The sequence below is a fragment of the Ceratotherium simum genome, chromosome 5 (assembly GCF_057802395.1).
Source record: "Ceratotherium simum simum isolate JZ-2026a chromosome 5, ASM5780239v1, whole genome shotgun sequence".
Classification (NCBI taxonomy): Eukaryota; Metazoa; Chordata; class Mammalia; order Perissodactyla; family Rhinocerotidae; genus Ceratotherium; species Ceratotherium simum.
Genome location: NC_141904.1, coordinates 49,122,402 through 49,139,386, shown reverse-complemented (window position 1 = coordinate 49,139,386; position 16,985 = coordinate 49,122,402). Strand labels below are relative to the sequence as shown.

General features: G+C 46.3%; 1 protein-coding gene across 1 annotated transcript; it reads left to right on the top strand.

The window, feature by feature from the left end:
- The first annotated feature begins 4,154 nt into the window (after positions 1-4,154).
- Positions 4,155-15,968, top strand: ELP6 (elongator acetyltransferase complex subunit 6). The gene is made up of 7 exons (XM_004419634.2): positions 4,155-4,283; positions 6,063-6,141; positions 7,161-7,231; positions 8,416-8,534; positions 9,633-9,834; positions 12,426-12,572; positions 13,767-15,968. The coding sequence occupies exons 1-7, from the start codon at positions 4,230-4,232 to the stop codon at positions 13,893-13,895; spliced, it is 801 nt and encodes a 266-aa protein (XP_004419691.1). The 5' UTR covers positions 4,155-4,229; the 3' UTR covers positions 13,896-15,968.
- Positions 15,969-16,985: the final 1,017 nt, after the last annotated feature.

The following is a 16,985-nucleotide window of genomic DNA, read 5'->3' as shown; positions in this document are numbered from 1 at the left end:
CACAGACTTCCATTTCCATCCAGGATGAAGTAACAAAGACTAGATTTACCTTCTTGCTTAAAACAACTAAAAAAAAAAAAGACAAAATATGTAAATATATGAAACAACAAATTTAAAGACATTGGACATCAGGCAGCAAAGGACAGTGATCCATGGGAGAATAACAAGGGGGCTCTGTGATTGTCCGAGGTCACTGCCTTGGGTTTCCAGATAGGGATGAGGAACTAAGGTGGAATACTCCCTGAGTTGAAAACATGGAGCTAACAGTCTGGGGTGACCAAGGCTACCAGAGTTCATAGATGTAGGACAGAGTGTCAGAGAGGACAGAGTTGCACAGAGAGAGAACCTGGAAGTCTGCAGATGGTCACCCTCAAGTATTCAGCATGTGAGGAAACTACCCAGGGCTGGGGGAAGAAGCATCAAAAAGAACAAGAGGTCTAAACAAACTAGGAATAGAAGGGAACTTCCTCAACCTGATAAAGAGCATCTATGAAAAACCCACAGTTAACATTACACTTACTGGTGAAAGACTGGATTCTTTTCCACTCAGAGCAGGAAAAAACAAGGGTGTATCTGCCTTCATCACTCGTATTCAACATTGTGCTGGAGGTTCTAGCTAGGGCAATTAGGCAAGAAAATTAAATAAGAGGCATCTAGATTGGAAAGGAAGAGGTAAAACTATCTCTATTTGCAGATGACAAGATCTTATATATATAGAAAATCCTAAAGAATCCACTAAAAAACTATTAGAATAAACACATTCAGCAAGGTTGCAGAATACAAGATGAATATACATAATCAATTGTATTTTTATACACTTGCAAGGAACAACCTGAAAAATGAAATTAAAAAAAATTCCATTCACAATAGCATAAAAAAGAATAAAATACAGAGGAATAAATTTAACAAAAGTGTAAAACTTATACTCTGAAAGCTATGAAACATTGTCAAAGGAAATTAAAGAACATCTAAATAAAGGTAAAAATATCCAAAGTTCCTAGATCGGAAAACAACATTGTTAAGTTGGCAATACTCTTAAAATTCATCTACAGATTCAACACAATCCCTATCAAAATCCCAGCTGATGGGGCTGGCCCGGTGGCGCAAGCGGTTGGGTGCGCGTGCTCCGCTGCGGCGGCCCGGGGTTTGCTGGTTCGGATCCCGGGCACGCACCGACGCACTGCTTTGGCGAGCCATGCTGTGGCGGCGACCCATATAAAGTGGAGGAGGCTGGGCATGGATGTTAGCCCAGGGCCGTCTTCCTCGGCAAAAAAAGAGGAGGATTGGCGGGTGTTAGCACAGGGCTGATCTCCTCACAAAAAAAAAAAAAAAAAACAAAAAACCAGCTGACAGGGATCCTTACCTTACACCACATACAAAAATTAACTCAAAATGGATCAATGACCTAACTGTAAGAGCTAAAACTATAGAACTCTCAGGAGACAACACAAGGGTAAATCTTCACGACCTCGGATTTGGCAATGGATTCTTAGATGTGACACCAAAAGCATGAACAAACACAGAAAAAAGTACACAAATTGGACTTCATCAAAACTAAAACCTTTTTTTCTTCAAAGCACACTATCAAGAAAGTGAAAAGACAACCCACAGTTGCAGAAAAATATGAACGTTCATTCCTTCAAAATGAGCACCTGCTGCGTGCCCAGCACTGTCTGAGGCGCTGAGGAAAGAAGAGTGAATAAGACAGACAAAAATCCCAACCCTCCTGCCATCCAGTGCGAAGATTCAAATAAATACGGAAACTGAGAAATGAAAAATTAGCTCGGACTGTAAAACCCTGTCCTGCTATTCATCATCACCACAGATAAAGCCAGCTTTAGCGGGAAATGGTATTTCTCTCAAGGACATGCTGCAGCTGTAGTCTCATAGTAACAGGTTTCTTTGAGTGACTACTGCTTTCTTACTAAGAAACTTTGTTCTCTAACATCAACTTTGCTGTTTGAAATCATATGTCAATTCTCTCTAGGCAACGACCACCAGGAACATACCTGTTGTTGAAAAAGCTGAGTTTATTACTCACTGCTGTGAAAGAGAATGCCCACCATGGGAAATCATGGGGTGTATCATTAAGAGACTGTCAGAACATAATTATAGGATTTGGGCTTGTTAGGTGATTTGGAAGAGGGTTTAAGGAAGCACAGCTTTGCTTGGGATTGGATGCTGTCAGAAAGTGGGGTTGGGCCGGCCCCGTGGCTTAGCGGTTAAGCGTGCGCACTCCACTGCTGGCGGCCCGGGTTCGGATCCCGGCCACACACCGCTTCTCCGGCCATGCTGAGGCCGCGTCCCACATACAGCAACTAGAAGGATGTGCAGCTATGACATACAACTATCTACTGGGGCTTTGCGGGAAAAATAAATACATAAATAAAAAAATCTTTAAAAAAAAAAAAAGAAAGTGGGGTTAATGCTATGATTGGATATCTTAATAAGCCTTACATATAGAGAGGGCCGACTAGAGTGAGAGTAAAGCTGTGAGTGGTCAAGAAGCAGCACTCCTTAGCTGGGAGAGGGGATGTTTGGTAGTTTGTGGCTTGCACAATGTTCATGTTTTGTAGAGTGGTATAAATTTGTCTTGATCCATCACAATCAGTCTAATGTTGACATTCTGTAGAATTGTTCATGCTCAACAGGAGAACACCAAGACCTAGTTGTGAGCCAGCTACTGGATGCCAGGGCCTGCTTTTCTCTTCCCATATATCAGTAAGCGTAAAACATCCCATTCTTGGAGGATCTAAGTCATTTTGACACAGAGAGGCAGCCTCAATTTCCAGCTCAGGTGCGAAGCTTCAGATAACTGACTACATTCCACATCTATCCTAACCTTGTAGTTTCCACGGAAACTCTGGTCCACTTTGCAGTCCAGGCCAGATATTGACCCCTTTACACATAGCTGTGCTCTGCTTTGAGCCTATCAAAACACTGCCTCATTTATATTTCACCTGAACTCCACCCTTCTGCAAATCCTAAAACAACTCTTTCCTTTGTTTGGTGACAGGCCCCAGGGCTCCACTAGTGTGCTATTTTCCTCACTGCAGTGAGCCAATAAACCTGACTTTGTCGAATTACAGGTTTGTCCCTGGTGATCTGAGGCCGATTGGGCTAGACCTATATATGGTACACCAGAAAGAAATGCTATGGAAAAAATAAAAGCAGGAGAAAAGGATAAGACGCCTTGGGAAAGGGGCAGTTTGCAATTTAAATAGGGTGCTCAAGGAAGGCCTTGCTGACAAAGTGGCATCTGAGCAGAGACCTGAAGGAATTTTTTAATCCTTTTAATTTTTTAATCGGCTGAGGATCTGGGAAAAGAGCATTCCAGGAAGAGGGAACAGGTAGTGTAAAGGCCCTGAGGAAGGGCATACAGGGCGTGTTCCAACTCCATTTTCTTAGTGAGCCTACCCTGACAACCTCTTTAATTTCAAAACCTATCCCTCCCCCATTGTTACTCTCTTATTCTGCTTTTGCTTTTCTCCATAGAGCTTTTCAACAGCATATAATTCCGTGTTTAGTATGTTTGGATTGGATGCTTTTCTTTTTTTTTTTTAAAGATTTTATTTATTCATTTTTTTCCCCCCAAAGCCCCAGTAGATAGTTGTATGTCATAGGTTCACATCCTTCTAGTTGCTGTACGTGGGACTCGGCCTCGGGTTGGACAGAGAAGTGGTGCCTTGGGGCGCGCCGGGGATCCGAACCCGGGCCGCCAGCATCAGAGCACGCGCACTTAACCGCCAAGCCACGAAGCCGGCCCTGGATGCTTTTCTACTTTGCGCGAAGGCACGCACCTTCGCGCGTCTCGCTCACCGAAGCAGCCCGAACTTCTAGTAGTGTGGGACACACAGCAGTAACTCGACTGGCACGTGTGGAGGGACGGACTGTACTGCCCAGAAGGCCGGGGCCGGGTAGAGAGTGAGGCCAAATGAAGGAGGAAAAGACCCAGTCGCGTGGGGCGCCGGGGGCCACTGCGAAGGCTCGGGAGCCTCGGACCCTCAGGCAAAAAACCACACACCCCCTCACTCTCCAGCACCCCCGCCAGGGTCGCGTCCTCATGCGTGCGCCGGGAGCGGCCCCGATCAAGGCGCCCGCCTGATTGGCTGCGGCAAGCGCCTAGACGCGGCGTTGCGCATGCGCGCTCCTTCCGCGCGACCCTGCAATGTGTGGGTTGCTCCGTATTCTCCGTCGTCTACTTGGGGCGTTCGTCCTCGGGGCTCGGAATGTTCCCGGAACTCAATAACCTTCTCAACACCACCCCTGACAGGGCGGAGCAGGTAAGATGTCGCGCGGTCGGGAAGGGGGCTGGTCTCGGGAGCGTGGCGGAAGACTACATCTCCGGGAGAAAGACGCGACCTCTGTGGCCACGGCGGCGCCTGGGAGTTGTAGGGCGGCGACGGCCGCCTCGGGGCTTGGGCTAGATACTTGGGCCTGCCGAAGGTGGGCTTCTGGACCTTCTCGCGTCTTCTTAGAGGCCGTGTGTGCTCTTGAAAGTTCCCAGGAAGCATGTTCGACGTTTGGATTGGCTTAGTTCACAGACGTGTACCAGGGAGCCCTGTGCGTGCTCACTGGGCTGGGGGTTCCCGGCGCCTAGAGCAGGTTGCCAGAGAGGAGAGGGGAGTTTGATTCTCCACCCTTCACATGGGGCCAGCTTCTTAACCGCTTTGTGGCCCGGGAGCATTTGCCAGGTCGCAGTGAGCGCTGCTCCCCCCCGTCCTCTTCATGGACTCCAATAGTGCTCTTTGAAGCTGCTCTCAGCCAACATTGGGTTGTATCCAGTCTGTCTTTGGCACTATAGCCTCGGCACTTTTCTCCACCCTGCTTCCCGCACTCTAGGGCACCTCGAAACTTTTCGCGTTTTAGCACAGAGTTTACCTTTCCTAGTAAGATATTTGGTTTATTTCGTGACCTTTGTCTTCCTAATGAAATGATGAACTCCTCCAGATAGCCAAGGCACCATGTGTGTAAAGCCTTTTTATGACCCATAGTGCCAGGCAAATTGTAGCTTTCAATAGATCTTGTAGATTTCAGTGGCCCAGCAGTTCTTGTCTGTCCGTGCCTCCAGATGGCGCTGGTTACCTTGCCAGTTACTACTGGCACCTCCAAAGACCTCAGCACAGGGCCGGAGTGAAGGAATGGAGGATGGAAGTGGGCACCAGAAAATGACAGCGCTGGGGATAACCCTTAAGGCCTGATAGTGTGGTCTTTTTTTTTTTTTTTTTGAGGAAGATGAGCCCTGAACTAACATCTGTTGCCATTCCTCCTCTTTTTCGCTGAGGATGATTGGCCCTGGGCTAATATCAGTGCCCATCTTCCTCTGCTTTATATGGGATGCTGCCTGGGATCCGACCCTGTGAACCCCAGGCCACGGAAGCGGAGAGTAGGAACCCAACCACTACGCCACCTGGCTGGCCCCTGATCTTTTTGTATTTTATAAGTGAAAAAAAGTCACAACAGCACAGAGGTGGCATGTATAATACCACTTGATCCTGACCTTCCCCGACACTGACAAGGAACTAGAAGTGGCTGGAGCAGGGCCATCTTTAGTGGTCTTTCCAGAACTCTCCATGATCAGAGCTCTGCCCGAAGCAGTGTCCAGGGCAATTGGGAGGAGAACTTTGTTACTGGAGGTCTCTGTCAACAACTACTTCTTCCCTCTCCTCCTCTCTATAGGACAGAATTGGCATCAGAATTAGAAATAGGGAGGAAATTGGATCAGTTGACCTTTTAGAAGGTCCCGTCCAGTCCTGGCAGTCTGATTTTTGTTGGAGTCTGATGGCAAAAACTTCATGTATTCAGGATCTAATTATCCCCAAGACTGGTCACTGACTTACTAAGGTGAGGAGTGAAGTCAAATTTTCCATAATTTTGACTTCTTTTCTTTTTTTCTGTAAACTTAGTATGTATATAATTTAAAAATAAATATATATAATTAAAAAATAGACTCTCCAGGTGTAGAAATTTAGAAGTGGACACAACCAACTAGATTTCTATACTCAACTGACCTCTTTCCAGGGAATCTTAGTTCACTTTTTTGTGTTCCTTTCAACTTTTAGGGGAAATTGACTCTACTGTGTGATGCCAAGACAGATGGCAGTTTCCTTGTGCACCACTTTCTCTCCTTCTACCTCAAAGGTATGAATCTCATTGATGCTGTAGAAAAAGAAACTCAAGGCAAAAACCAAAACAGAACAACACCCCTGTTTCAGAAATCAATGGGAGTATTGTTAACTAGCCAGAGCTTTGGTGTCTGGGTAGCCAAAGGGCTGTTTATTAGGTAATAGATTACTGGACCATCTCGTTCCCTCCCCACCCCTGCCAAGGAGTGGCATGTGCTCACTGTATCCATAGCCTACCTTCCCCTTCTCCACACTTTGCACAGGCACTGCCTCACTGAGGTGTTTATGTGGCCTCCTGATTTATTTGCTCCTCAGTCCTTGTGTATCTTGAGATCTCAGGGCGCTCAACCCGTTGATACTTTGCCCTGGCAGTAGACGCTTCCTAAAGAACACGGGGAGGAAAACAGCATGGCCACTGCAATTTACACATGGAAATATATTAGAATAGGAAAACAGCCAAATGAAAAAAAGACTCATTTATCAATTGATTCTTCTTGAGTACTTACTGAACCAGGCCAGGATATAGGTAGACCTTGGCACTCTTAGTTGTAATAATTTACATCTTTGGAAGTTATTTTCTTTTCAGATGATGTTATTGTCAGCATCGAAAGAGCAAGAGAATCTACAGATAAATTATTACAATGAATTATGTTCAGTAAAGTAGCTAGAGCTTCTTTGTGCTCCCCTTATATCCTCTTGGATATAAGACCAGTTTAAAAAATCAGTTGTATTCCTGTACACCAATAACAAGCAGAGAAATATAATTTTTTAAAAACCACAATTTATTTACAATAGAACAAAATAAGATACCTAGTAATACGTCTAACAGAAGAAGTACATCTCAGAATCAATGGAATAGGTATAACTATTAAATAAGAAAAAAAAGTGCATCTTAGAATCAAATTGGTTATGTCAAGTTGCAAGGCATCTGGGCCTCTAGACCTGCCTCAGTGCTTTTGTTTCCAGAGGTATGAAGTGTACAAAACTGGTTGTAAGCAGGGACTTTATTAAAAATCAATTTATTTTGTTTTCCAGCTAATTGTAAAGTCTGCTTTGTGGCATTCATCCAGTCCTTCAGTCACTACAATATCGTGGCACAGAAGCTGGTAAATATTTTAGAACTTGGTGGTGAGGTCCCTGAGTGTGTGTGTGTCATGCATATGTGAGCGTGGTCTAAGGCTGGGCTTCCCTGGTTGGGTTGTAGAGAACTTAGCAAAGAAGGGACTAAGGAAATTGTAGGATCCTGAACCCCTTATCTGAAGGGCTAAGGCAGCATCTCTGCGTGTTTTATTAATTTAGGGTTTGTAGAACCAGATCTGTTATTAATTAATCAAACCTACCTCTACTGATTCTACACCAGTTAAGGTTTTCTCCTTCTCAGTGTGGACTTGAATCTTGGTCCTGCTGGGTTAGAGATCACAGCTTGGTCTGCTGCCAAGTTGGATGTCCCCACTGTCTCTTCCTAAGTCTAGGGCTTAGGACCCAAGTGGGAGAGGTGCTTTTGTCACTTGCCTCTCACCTCCTCTTGGCCTATTCAAACCTCAGAACAGCCCTGAGGTCCTGTGCCACTGATGGGTAAACGAGAGGGTTTGTGAAGTTCAAAGCCAAAAGTCTGGCCCTTTTTCCTGCATCAGCATTTTCCAGATCTTGGTCATTCTCCCACCATCTTATTGTTATTATTTACTTATTGTTTTTATTTTTTATTTATTTATTTATTTTTTTTAAAGATTTTATTTATTTTATTTTTCCCCCCAAAGCCCCAGTGGATAGTTGTGTGTCGTAGCTGCACATCCTTCTAGTTGCTGTATGTGGGACTCGGCCTCAGGATGAACAGAGAAGTGGTGCCTCGATGCGCACCCGGGATCCGAACCCGGGCCACCAGCATCGCAGCACGTGCACTTAACCACCAAGCCACAGGGCCGGCCCAACTTATTGTTTTTAAATTTGCTTAATTTTGTAAATACCTGCATTTAAAAAGGAAACTTTATATTACTATTATGAATTTAAAACAGGTGTTAGGTAATCATAAAAATAAATATATAAGAAAAAGATTGTAAGTTTTTAAGAAATGTGACAGTTAAATGTAAATGCACATCTGAAAAACGGAACGGGCATTGTGGGTTGGGAACACCCAGAAGAAAGAAGACATGGGCCCTGTATGTCGGGTGGACAGGTACACATGTGCAGGCTTTGGAATGTGTCCTGTGTCCCCTTGTGAGCTGGAGTCTAGCCTTTCTGATGGGTTCCCTTGCACAGCGTAGTAACTCACTCTCCTCTTGGTCATGTTTAGGGTGTTAGCCTGACCACGGCACGGGAACGTGGGCAGCTTGTGTTCCTCGAGGGTCTCAAGTCCTCAGTGGACGTCTTCTTCAGGGCTCAGGAGGAGCCACACCCCTTGCAGTTTCTCAGGTGAGTCAGCCTGCAGCCCAGCCCAGAAGTGTACTCCTGGTAGCTGGGCCTAGACCAGGGTTGCTGTGTGATTCCTTTTCCTCAGGTGTGAGAGGACAGAGGTGGCTTCAGGAGCCAGACACTTCTCTGGTATTTCAACAGGCCCTTGGAGAAAAAGTTTGTCAACTGCTGGTTTGGTATTTGAGAGTAGTTTTCCTCCTTCTCATCCTTTATGAGCATCAGCCATAAACAGCTCTGTGCAGACTCCCTGCCTGGTTGTTGTGCTTACTCCACCACAAAGCAGTCCATACAGGAACTCTCCCCGTTGCGCCCTCTCTCAGACTCAACCTTATTCAGTGGCTGGGAGGCAGGGTGGAGTCCAAAAGCCATGTGCCCTGGCCCTGTGCATGTGGCCTCACACACAGCCCTTTGCGTCTCTGAACCTGGGTATCTTCGCCTGAATGATGGGCCTGGTTACACCTGAGCCCAGGCTGCAGGGAGTTATCCTTGCTGTTAGCGGGGCTCAGCCCTGGAGCATGGGGCAGTGGGCAGGTGCCTGGGCCTGTCCTCTGGTGCTCTTTGAGCCTCCACTGTTGCTGGGAAATTCCTGTGGAGGGTAGTCATTGGGGAGATGGAGATAGCTGGGCCAGCTTGTGTGAGAAACAGGTTAAATCTCTTATGTGCACAAGCAGCCCTTAGACCACTGCTCCTCACCACCAAGGCACTTAAACTGCTGTTTAGCTTTTTATACCCAATTATGACCTCATAGGAAGACTTCTCCTGCCTGCCCAGTCCAGATTAATCTTCTAGATGCCTTCAGCTTTTGGATTGAGAGGCTGTGTGGTGTCTCTTAAGGGCCCCACATGCTATTTATTTTTGTGTCCCCCAGTTTCTAGCACAGTGCTTTGTACCTAGTAGGCCTCAAGGAATATTTGAATTGAAGTACAGCTTACTCTTGTGCACATGCATGCCTTTTTTTCCCAACCAGATCGTGAACCCCTTGCTTCCAAGGACTGGGATCCAGTTCTTTGCCTCCCCCTAACTTTCCTGTGGAGCTGCTCGTTCCCAAATAAACTTTTCCAGAGTGAACTCTCTGGTGACTTTTGCCCTGTGTCCCAGGGAGGCCAACGCTGAGAACCTGCAGCCACTGTATGAGTTTGTGCGAGAGGCCCTGAAGCCTGTGGACAATGCGGAGGCTGCGTGGAGGTGCCCGGTGCTGCTGGTGGACGACCTCAGTGTGCTGCTGAGCCTGGGTGTGGGGGCAGTGGCCGTGCTGGACTTCATCCACTACTGCAGAGCCACTGTGTGCTGCGAACTAAAGGTACCGATGGACCTGCTGTTCGTGCTCCCACCTGTGACCTCTGAGGGCCCAGACAGGCCCAGACCTCACTCAGTTGCAGTGATCTTTTTTGTTCAATTGCTTGGGTTTTGGCTTTGCTCTGGCAGGCCCAGAAATCTTTTGGTCTACTCACCCTTGTCTCCTGGTACTTGCCATTGCTAAAAAGTAAAGCTCTCAAAACTAAAGGGTTGGCCAGCACTGTCTGTAATGGGGCTGGGTACGTGTGGTGCTGCAGCAGTCCTTCGTGTCCTAGGGCAAGTCATTGTTGCTCTGAGTGTGTTTTGAAGATCAGCTGAGATAATGGGTGTAAACTGCTTTAAAAATTATAAGGTGCAATAGGAGTATAGGATGTAACCTTTATTGTCAAGTTATGAGGCAGAAATAGAGATTTTGCCATTATAGAGATTTTAACAATAATAGTAGGCCAGCCTATAAAATAGGAATGGCTATAGTGCCTACCTCACAGGAGCTCGACTGCAAGAGTTAAGTGAGATGAAGCTTATAACACGCCAGCACAGTGTCTGGCCCATAGCGGCCAGTCTTCAGTGTGTGATGGTGCAGCTGGTAGGAACTGTGGACCTTGGCACAGTGTGGTCAGGCTGTGTGTGCAGAGCAGTAGGAGAGAGAGCTAACTGAGTGAGCCAGGGGTGCATGTACCCAGCACTGCACGCTGAGCACCTCCTGTGTGCAAGGTCCTGCCTGGAAGCTGTGTCTAGGGGAACTTCAGGCTGTCCTGGCTACAGTCACGGGGCCAGGAACAAGGGTGATATGGAGAGAATGGAAGGGGTTTGGAGGATATAGTTCAGTGGGGTTTGGGGTGACAGTGAAGTAGTCAAAGCCACCTTCTGCAGCTCAGCTTGCTCTGTGGCCCACTACCACCTTCTTCTTGTAAAAATACTTCTTTTAGTTGAAAAGGTAAAATTTGGGAATAGTTGAAAAAAGAAAAAAGAGATGGGGCCGGCCCCGTGGCTTAGCGGTTAAGTGCGCGCGCTCTGGTGCTGGCGGCCCGGGTTCGGATCCCGGGCGCGCACTGACGCACCACTTCTCTGGCCATGCTGAGGCTGCGTCCCACATACAGCAACTAGAAGGATGTGCAACTGCGACATACAACTATCTACTGGGGCTTTGGGGGGAAAATAAATAAATAAAATCTTCAAAAAAAGAAAAAAAAAAAGAAAAAAGAGGAAATAAATAGTATAAAAGATAAATTGTCCCCTTCCCTCCAATGTATATCCTTCTAGAGAGTCTATGCAATTATGAACATATTTGTATGTATATTTATCTCCCAGCATTCTTCTTCACATTACTGGTTACCTACCATCCACACTGTTAGGTACTTTTTTTTTTTTTTTTTTAAAGATTTTATTTATTTTATTTTTCCCCCCAAAGCCCCAGTGGATAGTTGTATGTCGTAGCTGCACATCCTTCTAGTTGCTGTATGCGGGACTCGGCCTCGGGATGAACGGAGAAGTGGTGCCTCGATGCGCACCCGGGATCCGAACCCGGGCCACCAGCATCGCAGCGCGCGCACTTAACCACCAAGCCACAGGGCCGGCCCGGTACTTTTTTCATTTAATAATACACAGTATGTTTTGGTGTCCATTGCCTGAAAACAGAACACACGATCTGCTTCATTCTTTTTAACACCTGGACAGTATTCCTTTGAAAGGACTTTTCTTTTTTTTGAGGAAGATCAGCCCTGAGCTAACATCCATGCTAATCCTCCTCTTTTTGCTAAGGAAGGCTGGCTCTGAGCTAACATCTATTGCCAATCTTCCTCCTTTTTTTTCCCCAAAGCCCCAGTAGATAGTTGTATGTCATAGCTGCACATCCTTCTAGTTGCCGTATGTGGGATGCGGCCTCAGCATGGCCAGAGAAGTGGTACGTCGGTGCGCGCCCGGATCTGAACCCGGGCCGCCGATAGCAGAGCGTGCGCACTTAACCGCTAAGCCATGGGGCCGGTCCTGAACGGACTTCTTATTCAAGGAGTCCCCTTTTGATGGGGTTGACCTTCCCCTCTGGTTCTGCCTGGCCAGCTCCTACTTGTCCTCTGACTCAGCTCAGGTGTGCCCACCTCCTGGTCCTCCCCTCCAAGCTAGACAGGATGCCTCTTCTTTGTGCTTCCCCAGCACCCCGTGCTTCCCTCCTCCGGGTGTTATATCCTGTATTGTCAGTATCTGTCTGTCTCCAGGGTCCACGTCTCTCACCTGTATCCCCACGGTGGGGTCTGGCACATGGTAAGCACTTAGGAACTGTTGACTGGATGGATTGGTGCCTGGCAGAATGGTGGCACCTTTTACTAACATTAGGGAGGACCACAGGCTTAGCTTGGTTTTAGATGGACTGAGCTGGAAGTACCGGTTAGATGTGCTGGTGAAACTGTCCAGCAGATGATTGGAATTAGGGTCCTGGAGCCCAGGCAAGGGTCCTTCCCACAAAGGGGATGGTTGCAGCAGCAGCAGGGAGGCTGATCTGTGAGAGGGTGTGCAAGGGTGTGGAGGCACTGAGAGCCCAATGCTCCCTGATCCTGGTATCCCTTCCAGTCAGGTTTCTTTCTTGTATCTCTGTTGCAGGGAAACATAGTGGCACTTGTGCATGACAGTGGAGACGCTGAGGACGAGGAGAACGACATCCTGCTGAATGGCCTTAGTCACCAGAGCCACCTGATCCTGCGGGCCGAGGGCCTGGCCACTGGCTTCTGCAGGGATGTTCATGGGCAGGTGCGCAGGGGCTGGGGCCAGGGCCTTACTGGGCAGCGGGCTGCTTGCCTCTGTGCCTCAGTCTAAACTTCACATGGGATACTGTTGGGCTCAAGGGGTTGTCTGGTTGGGGTATTGCTTCAGATGGAAGTTGTGTGAATGCAAGTCAGAGTCTGCTCCGGAGAGTGCTTAGCCCCACACGCCAGTGCAGGTTTCCACAGTATCCCGTCTGTGAGGCTCCTAAAGAGGAGACAGCTATCTGGAGTGGAGTACAGGGGCAGTGCTATCAAACAGTAAAATTTCTATGCAGGACTACAATAGGCTTTGTATATTCAGGTCAACATTCTTCCTTTTAAAATAGAGACTTGGGGAGGCTGGACCCACGGCTAGGGTTGCTGCCGCCTCTGACCAGAAGGTTTGGAGTACTCGGGCAGAAGCCAAGAGGCTTGCTCTGGGAGGGAGGTCGGGTTCTGCTCCTCCCAAGGGGCTGCCATGGTTGTCTCCTTTCTGAAACTTCTCTTTTGGAATCACCCCAAAGACTCTGCCACAGCTTCCAGGTTAACTTTATGTTGACCACTCTTGACCTGTTAAGGGTGGGTAGGCATTTTGGCCTAGAGTCATGCAGAGGCAGCAATGGAAAATAAAGCAAATGAGCAAGCCCAGAAATGCTGTGTTGGTGGCGCCTGTGGCACAGCGTGAGGAGAGGGTTGTGCTGGGCAGCTTGTGGCCTGGCTCTGAAGCCAGTCCCCCGAGCATTCTAGGCGGTGACATCATCAAAATAAATGTCTAGCCTGCCTGAGCCTCTGAATTGAATATAGATTCTGATGTGTTGATTTTGATAATCAGTCTAGCCAACAAGTACAAGCCAACAATCTAGCCAACAAGTACAAGCCAACAAGTACAAACCCATGCATAGAAAAAAGACCAAAGGGAAATACATAAAAATACTTTAATGGTTTTTCTCTGGATGCCTTTTTTCTTCCTTTTCTTTTGTTCCATGTTTTCTGTAATGAGCAAATATCACTATTGTAATGGAGGGGAAACCTTTATTTTTAGTTAGCTGGTGATAAGCTTTGTTTTAGAACTTGGTCCCATTATGGCATGGCTCATGAAACTTACCTCATAGGGGCCTCAAATGAAGGTTATGGAGGAGGCAGGTGGGGTTCGGTATTTGGGGTGGGTGCTCCTCTTTCATTCTTCTCCCTGTCACTGTAGCTGAGGATCCTGTGGAGGAGACCATCACAGCTCACAGCCCAGCGGGATCGGAGCCTCACTTACCAGTACAAGATACAGGACAAGAGTGTGTCCTTTTTCGCCAAAGGAATGTCTCCTGCTGTTCTGTGACCTCACTTAGAGGCAGCTGCAGATACCTTGACTATTTTCAGATGTGAAAGATAAAGCAACCGAGTAGGAATGGATCTTTACACCTTTGTAGTAGTATCTCAGGCTGGACTGGCAGCTCCGCGTGACCCAACGATGGTCGAATGGTGCTGTGACGGTATGCCTTTGTTCCCCTGGGCCCTGCTCAGAAAACACGTGAGGACTCTGCAGCCCTGCCTCTGCTGAGAGACGCTGCATGTGGAACCTGGGTGAAAAGGGGTCCTTTGGAGCCTTCCGTGTAGATTTGCTTTAGCCCCAACTACCCGTTTCCAGTTGAGTGCCTTCCGGAGCCAGAGTGGGTATGAATGTGCCAGCTGGGAGACAGTCCTGGATGGCAGGCATCCAAGGTGACAACTAGGATAGTCATGGCCAGTATCAAGTGAGGTCCCACCTCGTGGCTTCCCATGGATTGTCTCATTTAATTTTCACCTTCATCCTGCAAAGGTATTTTCCCTTAAGTCCAGTGAGGAGACAGGCTTAAAGAGGTTTGAAAGCATGCTCAAGGTTGTAGACCGGGCTGTAGGTAATGGACCCCTGACTCTCAAGTCCACATTTGCTGACTGACCCTCAAGGAAACCAGAGGCAGGTTCCCAGCCCAGTTCACAGCTTCGGTTCCTCCTGTTTCTTTCTTTCTTTTTTTTTTTGTGAGGAAGATCAGCCCTGAGCTAACATCCCTGCCAATCCTCCTCTTTTTGCTGAGGAAGACTGGCCCTGAGCTAACATCCGTGCTGATCTTCCTCCACTTTATGTGGGATGCCGCCACAGTATGGCCTGACAAACAGTGCGTTGGTGCGGCCCAGTATCCGAACCCGGGCCGCCAGCAGCGGAGCGCGCACACTTAACCTCTATGCCATGGGGCCGGCCCCCAGTTCCTCCTGTTTCTGTGGTGCCTGGCCCATATGCTGATGAGACCTAGCCATCAAAGGCCTGGCACCCTGGCCTTGGTCACATGAGGCCTTATGTAGGGCCCAACTGTGTATGGCCTTGGTGAGGGGGTAAGGAATGTTCTTGCAGCCGGGTGGGCTGGGGCCTTGGCGACGAGCTGGTGCCTCTCTCATCTGTGAAGACCACAGGAGGTGAACTGTTGCTTTAGCATCCTGTAGCTGACAATTTGCCCCACTCAGCCCCTCAGTCAAGGTCACTTCAGAGTGGACACCAGGGGTATTCTCAAAATGGGTGCCTTTTATTGTGTGTTAGTTATCCCACTGAAACAGTAGCTGCTTTTCTTCTCAACATACTGCAGACCTGATAGAATATTTGAAAATTATAAGTGTAAGTAACTTAAAGTAGTTATTAAAGAATCTAATGATTCTTTTATTAATACTTCAGTATTTATACAAGCTTCATATGAACTACAGTGCTGAATGGACAAAGCACCACAAAACATTTTTTACATGATATGAATGTTGCTGTTATGTTTCTTCCTACTTAATTTGTAAATACTTTCACTAAATTTTTAATGTTTAATGGCTCTTCAGCATTTTATGGTGTCATTATATTCTAATTTGCTTAGCTTTTCTCTGAGTATGTAGGTTCTGGTTTTTGTAATTATAGATTATGCTGTTATGAATTTTATATACTATACCCATATATAGGTATGGAGGCAAGAACTTGTTTCCTTAGACCATTCATTCATTCATTCAACAAATACTGAGCACCATCTATATGGCAGGCTGCTGTAGGCACTGAGGGTATGACAGTGACAAAACAGGTCCTGCCTGCAACAAAATTGACAAGTAATATAGCTAGAGTTAGACCATAGTAAGTGCTAGAAAAAAAGCAGGGAAGGGGCCCAAGAAGAGTGAGGGGTGATGGAATTTTAGAGTCTACTGCCCGAAGTGGAATTTCTGAATTAAAGCCTGGGCTGGCACTCACATGTTATCATGTTGTTCTTCAGAATAATGGAGCCAATTAACAGTGATCTAGGTTTTCCTCCACCAACATTGAGTTTAACTTATTTTTTAGTAATTTAATAGTTGTGTGGAAATGGACATTTCCTTAATAATGGATAATAAAGGATGTAATTTTCTGTCTGTATTTTCCTGTGTGTACAGAATCTGTTCCTCACCCTTAATCACTTATCAATTAAAATCTGGTGTCAATCTTATTTTATTAATTCTTTATAATATTTTGGAAAGTAAGATTTTATCATTGTCTTTGTTCATGGTTATTTTTCTACATTCTGGTTTTTAAAAAATATTTTATCTTCAGAAATAAAAAAAATTTGTTTTCTATTCAGATATGCATTAGTTCAAGAACTATTTGTAGAACACCTGTTTTATATAAGGGATTGTTAAAGACAATCCTAAAGGCACCTGCTGCAGTGTAATGGGGAAAAGAAAACAGGAACTTAAATAATGTGATGCTGTGGAGAAGGTGACAAGGGCCATAGAAGCAATTCAAGTGATGGGAGGCTGATAGGCTGATTGTCACAGAAAAGAGCAATTATTTCCCCCTCACTTTTTTTCGTTTTGAATTGAGGGAGCAGAGAATTGGGGAAGAATTTATGAACCTTGGAATGTTCCTATTTTGTGTCTGATGGTATCTTAGTTCTTCGAGATTCAGAAATGTATTTTTCTTCTTCACTGGAATAAAGGTACTATTCTTTGTTTTGTTATTTTTCCTAGTTTAAAATAATTTTTAAGATAAGCTTAAGATTTTGCCTCATTTGGAATCTGTTGTATCGTAATTTGTCTCCATGCTGATAACTAAATAGCTCAACAGTATTTACTGAAAAGTAATGTTCCTTTCTCTTTATGTAGTTCTGATTATTTACATGTAAAGTTCTTAAAATTCAGCCCCTCTGAAATTGGTCTGGGGCCGGCCTGGTGGCATAGTGGTTAGGTTCATGCACTTTGCTTCAGCAGCGCGGGGTTCACGGGTTCAGATCCCGAGTGTGGACCTACACACCACTCATCAAGCCATGCTGTGGTAGCATCCCATATATAAAATAGAGAAAGATTGTCACAGATGTTAGCTTAGGGACAATCTTCCTCAAGCAAAAAGAGGAAGATTGACAACAGATGTTAGCTCAGGGCCAATCTCCCTCACCAA